Source organism: Hypomesus nipponensis, chromosome 2 (genome assembly GCF_054491055.1).
Source record: "Hypomesus nipponensis isolate SF chromosome 2, ASM5449105v1, whole genome shotgun sequence".
In the NCBI taxonomy this organism is placed as follows: Eukaryota; Metazoa; Chordata; class Actinopteri; order Osmeriformes; family Osmeridae; genus Hypomesus; species Hypomesus nipponensis.
In genome coordinates, this window is record NC_140362.1 from 6,573,585 (window position 1) to 6,591,484 (window position 17,900).

Here is a 17,900-nt window from a genome sequence, read left to right on the forward strand (position 1 = left end):
TGCTACATACAGCAAAGTATGCATAGTGTACACACTCCACACTGACCTTAACATGGTTGACCACATGTAAATCTCCTTTCATTAAAACTAGTCTACAAACTAAGGGTTGTGCATGCAGCCCTTGTCAGTTCCTAAAGTTAGAATAGGTGCAATTATTCAGAGTGTGATAAACTGTAGTGTACAACTGTGGTTAGGTTAAAATCTGCGATGCTTCTGCCTGAAATTCCCTGTTGCTCTGTCTAAAAATGACACTCATAAAAGAAACACTGGTCTTCTAGAGAAAAATAGAGAAAACTCCTCAGCCAATTACTGTATGTTGCGCCAAACAAAAGCTTTCTATTCATCCAGGGAAATGAAGGCAACAATGACTGTGTTGCGATTTTGGTCCAACCCCATGTCCCTCTTCTGTTCTCTGGTGGTCAGTTGAGGGAACTGCCCATGCTCTTCTGGGAGTAAAGCTAGAACCAGACATTGGGTGCCTGATTTCCCTCTTAGATTTCAAATCACATCAGTGATGTCTTTGATATAGAGCAAAGTGCTTTGTGCTGAAGTACAATTACTTGAATCCATATTCACAATTTGAGTTGAAAACAGATGCTGACTGGCTAATTGAAAGATGATCATTCAGGCTCTCTTTCTACAACAACGTGAAATTATTGGTTACTTAGCAAAGCATTTCTCCCAGTGCATATTTGTGTAGTGGAAATGTGCCAGGGCTGCTAGTAAGTTCAATCAACTAAAAGGGGTTGTCCAGCCCCTTATCCCCTTTAGGTTAGCCATTGTTCCCTTACAAAAAAGAAGTATACTTCTAAGTTTATTTTGTAAGTATACTTAGTATAAAAAGTATACTATTATCATGTTACTTAAAGTATACTGGCAGTGTACTTATTTATATATAACTATAAAGTACACTTATAGTGTATTTCAAGGTTTAATTTTGAATACTGTAAAGTAGCCTGTGTAGTTCACTTTCAGTTAATCAAGTATACTTCCTTAAGTACTTCAAAGTATACTTTGGAATACTCTAAAGTTACTTCTGTAGTGCACTTTCAGTTCATCAAGTATACTTACTAAATTGCCTCAAAGTGTACTTTGCAATACTTTCAAGTGCACTTTCAATGAATGTAAGTACCTCAACTTAAACATTTAATTTAACTATGACTTACTAATAAATTAAAATGTTTAGGGGCCCCTCAGACCTTGCGTCACATGGCGAGAATGGGGGCCCTTACAAAGTTACACTGCAGATTCTGAAAGAAGCTATTTACTGCACAGGCATCAGCCTTTACTGAATTCAGCTCTTCTAATGAAACGTAACAGTCATTTAACTCATGGTTACAATGGTAAACCAGAACAACAATGACAATTACCATGCAAAAAAACACTACATTCTAAGCAAACACATTCAAAAAACGAAATTCATGAAGTTACATTTGTATTTCGAAACATATCAGCAAATTTTAACACTATATGCCGCCTTGCATCATGGGAATTGACTATCCAATGAGCCACACTATCTTCATTATTTCACGTTGTTATTTCGTTCTTCAGTCAGTTTGACAGTATAACCTTCAAATTCTCAAGTAGATTTTTAGTCTTTTTTCCATTAATACTCCAATTGATAATTATTAGTATAAGATTATATGGCTTCAGAACGTTTTGGCAGTAATTAAGGTTACAGCTTCAGTAACAAAAAAAGATTTAATGTGCAATGCATAATAGATTTTCATAGACATGAATAATTAGAATGAGATGGATCTAAAAAATGTAACCTGTAATGTACTTTAAAATGATTTTGAAGGTTTTTGCTGTATAATAATAGAAAATGTACATCCTAATCCAGAAGAAATGTGTTACCGAAATGTATACTATTTTACAAAAACTAACAACAGGAATTCATGTCAAGTAAATTACTTCCTTAATCTCAGCTACCACAGTTTTTCAGCTAATGAAGTTTTTGAAAGTCACCAGGAATAGGAATGTAAAGGGAGGGTGGGTCTACATAGATTTCCTTCAAAGAGTGAAGAAAACCACCAGTTTTGCTAATTTCATGTACAAGTAATGAAAAGCTGGCTGTCCCTTTTGCATGTTTTGTATATTGATGAAGTCAAAATAAGGCTTAATAGGAATAAGGTTAGTTAGGGTTAGAGATAGTGACGTTTAGGGTCTCCAGGCAATGTGCAGTATGTGCTGAGTTATTGCCTCACCCACATGTATAGAGTAACAACGATTGTGTTGTTTGTTGTTTTGCCTACAGGTTCTGAGACCTGAAATCTGTCCTGAGACCTGCCCACCTGCAGTCCTTCCAGAGGACTGTGGGCTCAGTTCAAGCTACGGTGCTGCAGTGTGGGACCCGAAAAAGTTCCAGTCCAGATAGGGCATCACAGGGGCCCTCTAGTAGAGGCAGCAGGAGAGGCAGCCTGCAGGTGGGGCAGGGCAGCTGGTGTTGTGAATCAGGCCGCTTTAGTGCCAGGCACGGCTTCTTCACAACACCAGGGTCACATCCCACCACAGACCACAAGGTGCCAGGATCGCACCCCATCCCCAGAACACTCAAGGGTCCCAACCCGGACTGCGACACTTCAAGCCTTCTCTGTGCAGTACCAGAGCTTTTGTTGCTGTGGTTTGGGTATATATTTTCAAATGAAGTATTCTCTTGATTGTTCTCTGAAGAAATACCATAAGCAACAATGACAGAATGTTGGTTGAGTTGAGCACCCTTTTATCCTCATCATCTCCTATGATAGATGAGAAATTGGTTTCTGGTAATACAAAAGCATGAAGCATGAAAGGCAGAGTGTCTAATTGTCTCTGACAAAAATGAAAATTGATTTTCAGCTTCAGTCTCAGTTGGGTATCAGTAAGCTTTGTCTGTATATCTTTGTACAATTTCTTTATTTCCCAAATCAACTCATAACATTTAGAAATGTCCGTTTTTTAGAACAATATGAATGGGTTGCTGTTTTGCAGTGGAGGCTTAGTGGGGGTACTGAATTTTATTTCTGATGAGCTAAATTGGGTAAATTCAGCCCTCACTATGATTACCGCCCACCTGCACCATTGTACTGCTAGCTTAGCTAAAGTGGTATCGTAGCTGGTGTTTCTGGGAAATGTATTACAGAACCTCCGTTTGAATCTAGTGATATATGGTAAACTCTAGTTGACGTGTTATGTTATAGTATAATGTTTTAGTACTGTCTATTGTAGTAACATCCTTACATTTGCTTTACATCATCCTAAATAAACTGATTTCATAACTGATTTCTAAGGCACTGTCAGGTTGTGGTGTCATGTTGCTTGCCATTTCATAATGAGTAAACCAAGACCATTTTTACTGCAATCTCAAAAACTCCACAGCCAATACCTCTTAGCCTGGCTGCCAGCCCAACTTAGCCCCGCCCACAAACACATTTGGTCGGGAAGTTGGGTCTGGGATTGCTCGGTTGGGGTATAGTATGTCCAAACAGGAGCTGTTCGGACCAATCAAATTGTCAGGGCGGGCTTTATACGATGATGGACAGATGATCAACAGTTACATAATCAACCACGTCACCAAAGAGCGCTTGGGTTGAATTTGTTTTCAACAAACAACATACTACGATGCTCTGATTGGTTGTAGGTATATCCAATTGAGCGAAGAGGCGTTTTTTTTACGAGTTCGGTTGAAACACGCCCCATACTCACAGCCCACTGGAGCGGTTTCAGACTCATATTCTGACTAGAATTATGAGTATGACAACGTCAGGCTAAATACTTCAACAACAGTCAAAGATCAGTTTTATTAGAGACTTTAAAAAAAAACAGGGAGACCAAAAAGTGAGGAAGAGCACAAGATAACAGAGAGAAAGATATGGGGGAGATAGGCCTGCATCACTCCTCTGACACACAACAAGGACATCTGAATGCTGAGCATACAAAATTAACTCATGTTTAAATGTAAAGCGCTTTTCACTGATGAAAACCAATTCAGAGTTTAAACTCTGATACTGACATTCATGACGTTGATACTCGTGTCATCTCAGGGAGGAGGCTCTGTTTAATGGAGTTGCTTTTTAAATGGGGGTGGTGCATCCCCATCCATTTCAGAAGTGCAAATAACACTTCAATTAGACAGGGGTCTTCTTGATTTGTGCCACTTCATGTAGGTAAGTGATGAACAGCTTGGTGCCTTCGATGTAGTTGTACCTGGGAGGTCAAAGGGGAAGGAGAGATGTCAGGATGGAGAAAGATGCCCACACTTAAAAGTGAAAAGTGCCTTGAACTGTAACGTTGAGATTATTGATTGAAAAATGAATGAAATAGCAAATTAAAGTGAGTGAGTGAGCAAACACATTTCTAGCTGGATGGCCTGAAAGGAAGGAAGGAAGGAAGGGGCTGACCTGCTCATCTTCTCGTTCTGGGAGTGCAGTCCATCGTCAAAGCCTCCGATGGGCAGCATGATGATGCTCTTTCCTGTCACGTCCTGGAAGGTTCTAGCAATGGGGATGGTGCCTCCCTCGCGGATCAGGTCTGGATCTACGTTAAAAACTGGTAGACACACAAGAGAACACACACACATTCCCGAATATTGGTTTCTTGTTGAACTCATTCCTTGTTAGGCCAAGAGGGGACCTCCACACCAGTCAGTCAATGAGCAGTCCAGAAATCACATATCCATCAAGGATGAATCATACCTCTCTTGACGGCAGCCTTCCCAGCAGTGTACAGGGGGTGCTTGGTATCAGCCAGCCAGGGCTTGGCCCCGATGATCATAGTCACTTTCAGCTTGTTGGGACTTTTCCTCTTGGCAAACACAGAGTGTAAGTAGTCGGTCACCTGCACAGACAGGACAGGACAGACAGGCATCACTGGTTCAGTTACTGACAACTTAAATAAAGTATCTATCTTCTTAGTTGTTCTTGGTTAACTTTTGTTAATGATGGTCAACCAAGTCTAGACAAGGTAGTCCTTTCTTTCATATTTTGTTGGTCCACGACCCACCTGTTTCTTGACCACAGCAGGGTCCATGTCAGGCACCTGTCGGATAGAGAACTTGGCGGTGACCTTAGCCGGAATCACGGTCTTGGAGCCCGAGCCTGAGAAGGCTCCTTCAATGCCATGGATGGACACTGTGGGGTAGCGCCACCTGTGAGCCAACAGGTCCACCTGTGAAACAGACACACAGTTTAAGTTTCATCATGCAATAAGACATTTAAATTCTTAAGTTTCTATTTACAATGAGGCAAGCGGAAAAGTGTACAAACACGTGCACAAAAGGGTTGGAATCAAACAGAACAATAATGCACTGGGTCAAAAGCACATTCAAAGAAACAACTCTTCCCTGTGCATTCCTCACCTTGCTGCTGTACATGAGCTGGTCGACACCCATTTTGGATTTGTAGCTCTCGATGTCAAACTCGATGTCTTGGTACATCTTCCATTCCTCATCAGACAGGGGTGCCACAGCTTCTCTGATGCCCGGGATGAGGATCTTACCACTGGGGCTGATCAGTGTGTCTGGGGAAAGGGGAGGGGGTGCACGAGACACAACCACTGTCATGAAGGTTGTACTTCCATATCACCCGATGTCCGATTCACACAATCAACTACAGGTGTGTTCATGGAAACTCATAGGACGTCCCCTTTAGGCCACATGAATATTGCATGGATTCAGAGAGACAGACACATGCTCACACATCATGTGTTACTGTGTAATTACACATGTTCATGAAGCTCATGAAAACATACTGACTGATTCAAATGTATTCCTTCAGTAGACGCTTTTAGCAGACAATTAATATTTGAAAATACTATACACTGTCACACTGACAATGACTTGATTTATGTGCAATTGAAATGACAGATTGAAGATTAAAAGAACCTTCAAACCATGTCACAGTTGCCCACATAACATACCGATGACCTAGCAAACTCTAATAAAAAACAAGGAAGAAAAGACAAGCATTTTAGACAAAGGGAGAAGGAAATATAAGAAGAAAATAGCTATGGATGAAAGAAAGATTCCAAATGGAAGGTCAATAATTCACCTAGGATGCCAATCAGATCAGTCATTGGCTCCATCACGGTGCCTCCAAATACCCCAGAGTGGAGATCCTGTTTGGGACCCTCCACCTCCACACACACACGCATACACACACCTGTAATGAACCATCCTTCATGCATGGAAATTTTTTTTTAAGCCACAGGCATTGCCAATGGCATGTCTATTTCTGCTTTTTATGTTGCAGCTTCCTGTTGCAGTGTGATGATTTTGGTTAGTGTAACTGCTTTTAACCACTGTCTATTACAGACTTAATGACATTAAGTTACACACTCTACATATTTGTCATTACACAACACCTTTAACAAGGTCCCACTCAGGGACATCAAATCTGTCACCCCCCCACACTTTTTATTAAGATAATTAAATTGAATGCATCCTCGGATATAAAAAAAATCTATCCCACCCACATTCGAAAACAAACCCACACCCCTGGCCCCACTCACAATACAATCCTATACATTTACCTCAGCAAAGAAGTAGCAATTGCCCCTGGTGCCATAGGTGAGGGCAGGTCGGCGACTCAGCCAGCCACAATCAGAGATGACAATGTAATCCACGTTGGAGAAAAAAGTGTCTCTCTGGGCCACTATCATGGCCTCCAGGCCATTGGAGCCTGTCTCCTCCATCCCCTCAATGATGAACTTCACATTCACTGGTAAGTCCTGGAGGGGGCACAGTACGAAACGTTGAAGAATTGAAGCAATCCCATTCTCACTGACAACAGCTGCTCATTCAGTGTGCGCTACAGGCAAGCTAGAGATTCTCAGAAAGTTGGCTCTGCCATGCCAATATTACATGTTTAAGACAATCTGCATCTTGAATTCAAGGGAAGATCTGTTACAAGAAATTGAAGCCATTAATTTCCCAGACCCAATTTAAGGCCAGTCACTTTCTACAGTTTCCAGCTTTTTTCCAGAAGAGGATTTCTAGAGAAGGGGCGAGTTCTCTAGTTTGGTTCAGGCCAATATGGTTACGGGAACCCTGCCTGCTGTGTAGCACTCACCTGGTTAAGGGCCTGGTAGGCCTCCACTGTGTGGATCCAGGCCAGAACAGGAGCCTTATTGTCTGATGCCCCTCTTCCATACAGGTTTCCTGTACAGCACACCAAACATGTAACATACTGTCTCCCGGAAGTCTAGATCTTTTTTTTTCAATTCATTATCTCAAGCAATGGTTCAGGTGCCTCTAACACTGTGGTTCTAAAACAGTTTCAAGGCCACTTCGAGGGTGTTTGAAAGTTTGAAAACCACTGCTCTAACACAATGGATAAGAGATTGTTTGGTGCCCAACATTTTGCTAACAGTAATGGCTACTGTACTTAAAAAAAGAGGCCTTAAGGATGAAAACAACCCTTACCAAAAACAAAGTACTGTTCAAAATAATCGTCATTAATTTTATGGAGGATATTTTTCTTGTCTGTCACAGTGGAGCCCAAGGGCGTTTTCCCAAAACTCACCCACAAGCACAGACAGAGTGAAGCGAATGTAAACTATGAATAGAATGTTTCTGACCCCACACCTGATTCTTACCGTTGATGTCAGTCAGATTGTAGGGCTCTGTAGACCAGCCATCCTCCTTCTTGGCTGGCTGGACGTCCACGTGGCCATACACACACACCGTGTGCTTACTGGGGTCACTCCCAAACGTAGCGGCCACCACCTTGGGTAGGGCCAGCTTCTGACCATCTGGGAGCTACAAGGACAAGGAGACAAGATCTCTGGATAACGCCTTAGATAAAGGTGCTTGTAATAAGCGTTTGTTAACAGGCAAAATTCACTGATCCATATGAAAATATATCCACTTTATATTGTTGTTGTTAACTATAGCCAGCCCTTTTGGAAGCAGCTGAATATCGGTTGTAAAAGCGAATTCGCTTCTAAATAACGAGACAGATTTTTTCTTACTACTTCATATCAATATGAAGGTCTTTGTTAATCACATTTGCGGTACTGTCCTCCAATGAATTATAAAAAGGTTCTTGAATTCGTAGCAAACTCGCTGCAGACCAGTGGACCAATCAGAGTGAAGGGGCTGGGTTGCGAAGCCAGACTGAAAATGTATTTGTTCATTGGGTGTGCTCAGGGGCGTCGTTAGACCCTTTTTACTGGGGCACGTGCCCCAGTATAAATCTGCTGTGCCCCAGTAAAATCTAAAAGTTTGAGTTTTAACTATTTACTTTATTAGTCAGTGCATTAATTTAGAAAATTAACGCAGTATCCCAATCAATGCTTGTAAAAGTGTTTGACCGAAAACCCAAACCTATATGCATTCAGAATTCCATGTCAGTGCGCTCTACTGAGCCTGCCAAATAGCCACTGCAGCACAGACACATCGGTCCAGGGGGGTATTCCAGAAAGCAGGTTATGCAACATTACCAGGTAAGTTAACCCACTAGCTGATTCACAATGTTGCAGCTAGTGTTGCTTTCGTCAACAAAAATTATGACTAAATATCGTCGTCAACGAACCTTTATCAAGTGACAAAAACGAGACGCAACGTAAATGCTGGTAATGTGACGATGACTATAATTAAATGTATAATGCAATATCGGTGAAGAATAAAAACAAGACGAAATGTTTTACAAAATAAAAACGCAACAAAATGTTATAACGTTACACACGACAAACGTGTTTGTGAGAGAATGTAAAGTGGGTTACCATGTGTGACTAGTGTGTGTAGCTACTGTGTGTGTGCATGTGTATTTGTTTGTATGAGAGAGTCTAAAGTGGGTTCTTCCTACCTGACTAACTGCATGTGAACTAAGCATCCCTTGTTGGACAAATACTGTAGCTAGTTTTGTCATTCACATAGCAATCACAGTGAACTGAATTTAGCATCAACAACATGACTTTGAATACCTTATTCTAAACTAATAGGCCAACATTAAACAAATGGTTTTGGCATTGACATGCTTCTTGAGACTACAGCTTAGACTACTCCTGTTTTGATTAAAAAGAGACTAAAATACAATTTAAACTTAAACTAAATGTCATCAGTTTTTGTCGACTAAAACTAGAAGAAAATAGTCATGCATAAGTCTGACTGAAATAAGACTAAAATGCTCAGACTTTTAGTCGACTGAAAATTGACTAGACTAAAAAGAGTATGAACGTGACTAAAACTAATAAAAACTAAAATGACAGCTTGACACAAAGACTAAAACTAAAATTAAAACAGGCCGCCAAAAAAACAACACTAGTTGGAGCAACCTACTGGCAATGTTGCTACAATGCTGGGTGTCAGCTGGGGGGTTAATTTACCCGGTTATGTCACATAATCTGCTTTCTGGAATACCCCCCCGGTGTCAGACTCGGCACACAAGTCAGAATTGAGGTAAGTTAAGAAACATTACAAAACTAAAGATGGTTTCTAAATGATAGGCCTACCGATCATCTTATTTTGACTAAAACATAAAAACAATATTACATGAAGCTGAAAATAACTGTATTTGCGCTCAAATGAATGCGAAAGAAATGTGCTTGCGTTAACTATTGATGTCCCTGCCAAAGCTGATATCACCCCTGCTGCTCCCCAAACCCACGACAACTGCACGACAATGGATGTGAACACACAAACGTACTACCTTTTTTATGCCAGCAGAGGGCACCAAACACAAAAATGTCAGATGGGGTCAGGTGGCTGAGCGGAAAGGGAATAGGAATATTAATCAGAAGGTTGCCGGTTCGATTCCCGGGTGTGAAAAATGACGTGTCCTTGGGCAAGGCACTTCACCCTACTTGCATCGGGGGAATGTCCCTGTACTTACTGTAAGTTGATCTGAATATGAGTGTCTGCTAAATGACTAAATGCCGCCCCTGGCTTCCCGGTTTGCCCGTGCCTAGAACCGCTACTGCCCCTAAGGCTCCCTAAATATTTGGACTACATAGACCAGGGGTTCTCAAACTTTTTGGGGCTCGGAACCCCTTACAGGGGTGAACATTTTCCAAGGACACCCCCATAATCGTAACATCCATTCAGCACACCCTTTGTGCTCTTAAATGGAAACAATATACCAACTTGTTTTATTGGTGCAAATGGTCCCCATCTGTAGATTATAATATAGTTGTAACTTTTTAATGATACATCTCAATTTAACAAACAATGTTATAATTTATGGCAAATTATTTCACGGACCCCTTGGCTATGGTTCGCGGACCCCACTTTGAGAACCACTGACGTTTGTCTTAAGTCACGATTGCGTTGCTTTTATTGGGATTTACTTGCCGTTGCATGGTTTAGGCTTGAATTAAAGGTGACATGAAAACTTCATTTTATGAGGTTATTTAACATTAATATGAGTTCCCCTAGCCTGCCTTTGGTCCCCCAGTGGCTAGAATTATCGATAAGTGTAAACCAAGCCCTTCGTGTTCTTCTCCGCCTTTGACAAAATGAAGACTCAATTGCGCTGTTTGAAAATCTCCCCCTAGTGACGTAGATAGGGGGAAGGTTACCTCCCCTCTCTCTGCTTTGCCCGACCAGATCATCTGGCCCGCCCATGAGAAACTGAGCTACCACCGTGCAAGGGCAAGTGCGATATCGGTTTTTCCTGGAGAGACATCATGGGGAGCAAACAAACGAAGCACAACAGTTGCTCAATGCTTGGATGTGCAAATGCAAGCACAAATCTTTATTTAATTCCTTCATCCGAGCCTCTGCACAACCAATATCTCAATTTTATTTTCGCTGGAAATGCTCCGACACAACTTCCCAAAGTTTTGCTTGTCTGCGCCAAACATTTCAGCCACTACTGTTTCCTCAACTTGAGCCAACACAAAGCTGGCCTTGCTGAAATTAAATTCTGGATCATTACTAAATCTCCTTGGTCAAGCTACAAACCTTGGACAAGTAGCCTAAGTTAACTAACTCTATATCATTTTGTTGCTTTACTGTATATGGTTACCTAGCTTGCTACCCTTAGAATGTGGCTTTAACATTAGCTCTGCAGCTAACAGCTGAGTTACTGTTGCTAACGTAAAGATAAATGGCATCAAATGTGTGTGTGAATACAAACGCTGTAACGCGGGTGTTGTACACTTCTTTGTTCTTTGGATAACCGTTCTGCTGTTGGTGTTATGGCTCGCGATATCCGCCTTTCTCCACATTGAAATGACTGAGTGTGCACCTCTGCAAACCAGGGTGATCAGATGAGAATGGCTAAATTCGAGGCATCTTACAGCAACGCGGGCAACGAGCCATTGCGATACATCCTGTAAACATTAGCGCATGTTGCCGCCCCTCTCCTCGTCATTAGCATTTAAAGCTACAGACACAGAAACAGCGCGTTCTGAGGAAAGCTGATTGTGGGACTACTTTTAGTGGCTATAATTCTGCACCATGGCTGAATTTCGGGAAAGAGACTTCAGATACGGTATTAGGGGACAACTAATGCCTATATAAAAGCATCCAAAAACAGCATGTCATGTCACCTTTAAGTTTTAGTGTGACGAAAGGTGAAGCTAATGGTGGCTAAATTGCTAGCCACAGTCACTAACGTCACTAACGTCACTAATGTCACGAACACACGCCAGTAGTAGGCCTACAACCAGAGCCCGCAACCAAATTTGGTACAATGGGGCTCAATATATTAGGGAGTGGATGGGCTTTCCGTAGACGGGCTCTGACATTACTGTAGTTCTGCAAGATAATAATAATAAGATCTTGAGAAAATGTCATATAATTGTCCCCCACCAAATTATGCTCATTTGCACTGCCGACTGTTATTTACAGTACCAACTGTTTACACTTGCATTTTGCACTGTATTTCTAACTGTAATATGCAATCACTTTCCACTGCACTTTTACACTTTTCTAGGATAGCTTCTGTCCATACTTTATTGCACTTCACTGTATATCCTGCACTTACTGCTATTGCACTTCTGGTTAGACCTAAACTACATTTTGTTGCCTTGTACCTGTACTTGTGTAGGCTTAATGACAATAAAGTTGAATCTAATCAAAGTTGATAGACCTAGCAGATTTTCGCCAATGCTCTAGCTCAGCGTTCCCCAACCGCCGGTCCGCGCAATAACATTATTTCCTTTTAACTGATTATCAGAGTCTGAAAGACGTTTTATTCTGAAAAAAGTTACCTTACTTTTCTGCGGGCCTTTTCCTCTGAGCAAAAAGTTTAGCAAGTTTGTGGGCTTCATTTAAGCAATAAGCCCCAAGAGGCCGTGTTTTGCACTGATTTTAGAACAGGTAAGAGGAGTTGTTAGAAAACCAGGACCTTACCTGTTCTAAAATCAGCGCAAAACACAGACTCGCGGGGCTTATTGCTTTTCTAAAACTGTTACTACAAATATTTGATATGGTTTCATAAAGAAAAACAATTAGAAACAAAATAGTTTAGCCTAATAATAAACCGTCATTCTTCCGCCACTACAAAGTATAGTTCCTATATAAATCGTTGCCACGCAACAGCCAGATGGACTCCTTTGCCGTCTTTTTTAATTTGAAATATTCAATGAGCAGTAATATGGAATGTTAAAGAATGTTATGAGGACAACCTGTAAGGTTATGCTGGATTTTACAACGCCATGGAACCATAGAGTTAATATAACTACAGTAAGCTACTTTTGTCTTCCAAGATGGCGTCCCCATTCATTTCTATGAAAACTGCTCAGTAGCGCAGTGAGGCAAGCGAGAGCGCGAGACTGGACGCAGCCATCTTTCCACTTCCGTGTCTTCCGGTCTAGCTTTAAACAGTGTCTGTTTTTTTCCCTAGCTCCGAGACCTAGTGCACGCTTGCAACGAACTGTACACGTCATACTTGCGACAACCAGTCGCGAGCATAGATTTATATGGTTACGAGTGTGTGAGCTAAGGCATTGCAGTGGCAGAATCTATGGGCAGCAATTTATGTCCGATAAGAATCAGAGACATGATGCAAACTTAACGGAAATGTATTCTGTCACTGTATAGTATTCCTTCCACTCCTTTATTAGAACTAGGCTATAGGGCTAAATATAGGGCTTTTTTCGTTGTGATATGAGTATGATTTCCAACGCATTGTATTGGATTAAATAAACTGTTAATAAACTGTTCTCGCCAGGCAAAGAAAGCTTAGTTATTTTGGTAACCGAAATCTTCCATAATGCAGACTTACCATAGCTTACTGTCAACTTTATATTCAAACAAAATGCCACGAAATTCACACTGCCTTCAATTTACCATCAGTGTAGAAATGTGGCCAGTGTTTTATATGTTCATCCTACAAAACCAAACGCCTATTAATGGATATAACGTGATTTAACAAGACTTGGTAATAATGTAATAAATAAAAGCTTGAGAACTGTGTCTAAAATATATTTTATTGAACATTTGCCTTTGAAAGGGGCTTATTCACAGAACCATATAGGCTACAAGTTTCCATCAGATGTAAGTGGGGGTGAAACATAGTCACTGAGGACCTTCATAGTCCCACAAAAGCAGTCTGGCTTGATGACACGATCAGAAAATGAATAATGGGTGTGAATAACAAAAGCTTCTGAAGGCAAGACTAATATTATTTAAATATATATCATTTCCTATTGTGGTTAACAGTTAAAGTATTAATCTTCGTCTTTGCTCCAGATAGACATGTCAAGAATATGCTTGCGCTTAACATAATGTATTTGCCATCATGTCATGAACGTTTTTACGAAATATCTATTCTGTTTTAAAATAACGAGAATAAACTATATTAACAGCATTTAATGTATGTGTGACAACCATTTGCTAAACTTCCTGGAACAGGGCAGGCAACTCAAGCCATTTCTCCCTGTGCTCATTCAATATAAGTCTATGGCTCATTCTGCATGACGCATTGACGTAAGCAAATAAATGGGGTGGTAGTTTACCCATTGGATTGGTTTCAAAATGAGCAAAAATCAGGAACAATTATTCTATGAAAAAGCTAGCAGTATGAGCCAGGTTCGAGAATCGAACAAAAATTATTGGGGGAGATAGTTTTGTAAATGTTGACTGGAGTTAATAAAATAAAAACGACCGGAAGAGTCGGAAACCTTACCGTAAATGCAATACCACCTACATCCACCGGGGCTGTTGCTTCAAGCCGAGGGGTGGGGGCTTGCATGGAACGCAATATGGCCAATCACAATCAAGGATGGGAACAACCAGTTTCAGAATTAAGCAATAAGCCCTGCGAGTCCGTGTTTTGCGCTGATTTTAGAACAGGTAAGGGGAGTTGTTAGGCACGACGCGAAGCGGAGTGCCGAAACCCCCCTGACACAATTAAAGATGGGAACAACCTGCTTTAAAATGAGCGGTAACTATCACGCGCATCTGTTCCTCTTGAAACATGACACGTGATAGTTACCACTCAATTTACCTGTTTGAGACAACAACTCTGCCGGTGTTTTGGATGAAGGCTGAATATCCTGATATCGCCACAAAAGCACTGAAAACCCTGCTTCCATTTCCAACATCTTTTGTGAAACGGGATTTTCCACTGTCGTCTCGTTTACACACAAAAGTGGGACTGATAGATTGAAAGCTAGACTTGCTAGTAACAATATAACGATGGACAACCAGGCTAAGAAACGTAAAGACGCAGCTGCAAGATTAAGAGACAAAAATACATCACGTTCATTAGACAAGGTTTTACCAATTGAAAAACGGCTATGTTTATTTTACAAATAGCTCCAAAAACAATTTTTCACTCAAATCAGCAAAAAGAAAATTCTCGCGTGCTCCGCGCCCTCGCATTACATGTGAAAATCTAAGATCACATCAAACCCAGAATGTGCATGCATTAGCAGGGCAGCCGTGGTGGCGGGGGCCGGTTCTGGTGGGCCAGTTTGGATCAAATTCCATGGCCTATCTTTCCTGCCGGGCCATGAAAATATGTCTTCCATGAATATGGTCCGTGGCGCAAAAAAGTTTGGGGACCACTGATCTAGCTAGTTAGCTTGCCAGGGGCATTTCTTTCCCGTCTGCAGCACAAAAATATGGATAGATGATCAGGGATTGTGTCTCATTTTCGCTCATTGAATCCGATCGACCTCATAATCCGTTTCCATATAGTTGAAACGCAGCAATATTTACCAATGTGTGGACTGAAATATACATAGAGAAAAAAAGTACAACTGGTCTGGCTCATTCAAGTCCGGCGCATTCAAAGTACACCCCCAGTGAAGTTTGGCTTGCAACAGCAGCAGTGACTGACCTCAGTGAGGTGGGGGGAGGTGCACCAAGGGTACACTTATTAGTTGGGCTATCCATCTTGCTTCCAACTTTTGTTTTCATAAGCCATTCAAGTCATTTGGAGCAGATAAACATCTAGGGTGCTTTTTTGGGGCTTGCTTGTTGGTCTTTTAACCAGGATTATAATTATACAGGTCATCAAACCATGAGAATTATTTTTTTTGTCCAATGAGCTCCCACTTCTCCACAGAACATCACACACTTTCATGTATTGCTGCCTACGTTTTTTAACTTTCAACCGACATTGGTCCACTGTACAATAATAACTACTTACTAACCGAGAGTGAGGTCATGCCGGGAAATATCAAACTGAGGCTTGAACGTATCGACCGAGCGAGAGCAAGGTTGATACAGCAAAGCCGAGGTTTGATATTTCCAGGCATGACCGAACGGTCGAGGTTAGTAAGTTGTTTATTGTATGGCATTTTTTAGCTCTTTTCATTTTGTAAATGAAAATAAATGGTAGGCTAATTGTAGCTAGCTCTCAAGTCTTCTCACGGTGTGTTTCAGGTGTTGTCTAGCAACCAATTACTTTTGATAGAAAGCAGACAACACGGTTCTGCTAAAATGCTAATTAAACATTTAATTCCAACACAAATAACGACTCTTTTAGAAATGTAACAATTTCTTTGTCGCCGTTGATGTCTTCAGTATTGTCTAGATCAGTGTTTCCCAAAGACTGGGTCGCGACCCTCGGGTGGGTCGCAAGAGATTTTTTGGGGGTCGCCTTGTCACGATCTGAATCTCTGCCAGTGGCGATTTCTTAAACTAATTAATGGTCAAATATTTACTATTGTGTTAACATTTTAAATGCGTTAGAAAAGTTCATTCAGAATCAGCTACATATATTAGCAGGTCGACTGACTGATTTCCTTCTCATACATTCCCGAAGCGCCACAGTGCATTTCCCTGTTGAAGCTCAGCTTCTATGGACTTCAATGGGGCTGCTTTGAACAGTTTTTTTCAGTGCTTCGAAACTATACGGTCATTGGATAAATGCTGCGATCATGTCCCGCCCATGGACGCTCAGGTGGGGGTGAATGGAGGATTGGGCTGGCCTGGATGCAGGGCTTCCGCGTGACGATTGGAGGGTCTGTTGAAAGACATCTCCTTTTGATTGACAATAATTTTGTACTGTAAAAAGTCACCGAAGCTTTTCAAGCTCAGTCCCATCGCGGATTCTGTAAGTGTAGTCGAAAGAGCTGCTGCAACCTATTTCTTGGTATTTACTTGGCGAAGTTGCTAGCAAGTTTTCATCATACATTTCATACAATTATACACCACATGCCTTGTTTCAGTTGAACCTAATTCCCACATTTTCTTCGAGTTTAATATTGTTTCATTGATCGTTCCTTCCTTCCTTCCTTCCTTCCTTCCTTCCTTCCTTCATTCATTCATTCATTCATATATTCATACATACAGTAGGCTAGGCTAGTGGGTGAAAAAGGGTGAACTAGCCAGTGAACTAGAAAAATATGTAAAATATATATGATTTATGAAAATGAACTTCCCCTATTTGAAAGACCAGCAGCCGTCTGCGCGTAATCAAACTCATCTCGTTGCGCTTAATGAGAACTTTGCTATTTTCCAACAGAGAGGTATGCCCTTCTGAATGATGAAAGGTGGATGCAAAATCCCTTCGAATTTGAGAGTCCTCAGGCTTAACTTGAGTTGACGCTTAGTCCTACAGAAGAAACCGAGTTGTTGCAGCCCAGCTGCGATCGCACTGACGCTATGGATCTGTGACCTTATCGTTCTGGATAAGCATTTCGTCAGAATATCCTGTCCTCAGTAGGGCCAATTGAATGTTGAAAATAAGAATACATGGGCTATATGTTTTTATTGTTATTGATATGTTTGTACTTATTGGATACCTTCTTTAAACATTGCTGGTTAAATTGTTCAGAGAGAAGTGATCACTCAGTCTGAGATAGCTTATTAACAATGGCAGTAGGCATACAATTTCTGAAATAACAATGAAATAACAGTAAAATATCCTCATTATTGTGCAATAACGGTAAAATACACCTTTATTTTGTGATTTACGAATAATCTCTATTGGCTTGGGTCGCGAAGGCTTGTGACTTTTAAAATATGGGTCCCCAGAAAAAAAGTTTGGGAAACACTGGTCTAGATAGTAAAGCTCAGCTGACTCCTCGATATCACTCATTTTGAAGATGACGTCAGAGGAGGGCAATAAGTCAGGGATAATGTATAGAACGCCGGTCATTATCGGAAAAATAAGCCCCAACAGGGCGAACAGCAAAGCTTCGCTCTGAAGGGGCTTATTTTCCCAATAATGACCGATATTTTCCCGTCATTTTCCCGATAATGACATTGGCGTTCTATACATTATCCCGCTTATTACACGGCTACTTGCCAACAAAATTACTTAACACAGTGTGTCTTTTTACAATTTATTTGTTACCATTCGTAGTGTTGATCAGCAGAGAAATAGTTTGCCAAAGACGTTGAACTTCATAGATGTTGAACATTCTTTGGGCTTCAAATCAGCTGATGTCGCTAAGCAACGGGTACGCTGGGGTTGAAAAGTTACCACACTACTTGCGGAGTGCTACGAAAGACGTGAATCAGCTGCAAAAAGGCCACTTACCTTGACAGCGGTCTGTTATACACAGAGGTGAAAGTAGTT

At 41.1% G+C, this 17,900-nt stretch overlaps 1 protein-coding gene across 3 annotated transcripts in view; it reads right to left on the reverse strand.

Annotated features, from left to right (window-relative positions):
• Positions 1-3,777: 3,777 nt before the first annotated feature.
• cndp1 (carnosine dipeptidase 1) overlaps positions 3,778-17,900 on the reverse strand; it is a 64,214-nt gene continuing 50,091 nt past the window's right edge. For all 3 annotated transcript variants that reach the window (XM_084703947.1, XM_084703945.1, XM_084703948.1), the window contains 9 exons: positions 7,573-7,735; positions 7,047-7,135; positions 6,508-6,705; positions 6,027-6,111; positions 5,336-5,496; positions 4,981-5,145; positions 4,674-4,815; positions 4,380-4,527; positions 3,778-4,185 (listed from right to left, as the gene is read on the reverse strand). In XM_084703947.1, coding sequence (XP_084560073.1) covers positions 4,107-4,185; positions 4,380-4,527; positions 4,674-4,815; positions 4,981-5,145; positions 5,336-5,496; positions 6,027-6,111; positions 6,508-6,705; positions 7,047-7,135; positions 7,573-7,735 — 1,230 coding nt within the window. In that variant the 3' untranslated portion in view covers positions 3,778-4,106. The remainder of the gene's footprint in view (positions 4,186-4,379; positions 4,528-4,673; positions 4,816-4,980; positions 5,146-5,335; positions 5,497-6,026; positions 6,112-6,507; positions 6,706-7,046; positions 7,136-7,572; positions 7,736-17,900) is intronic.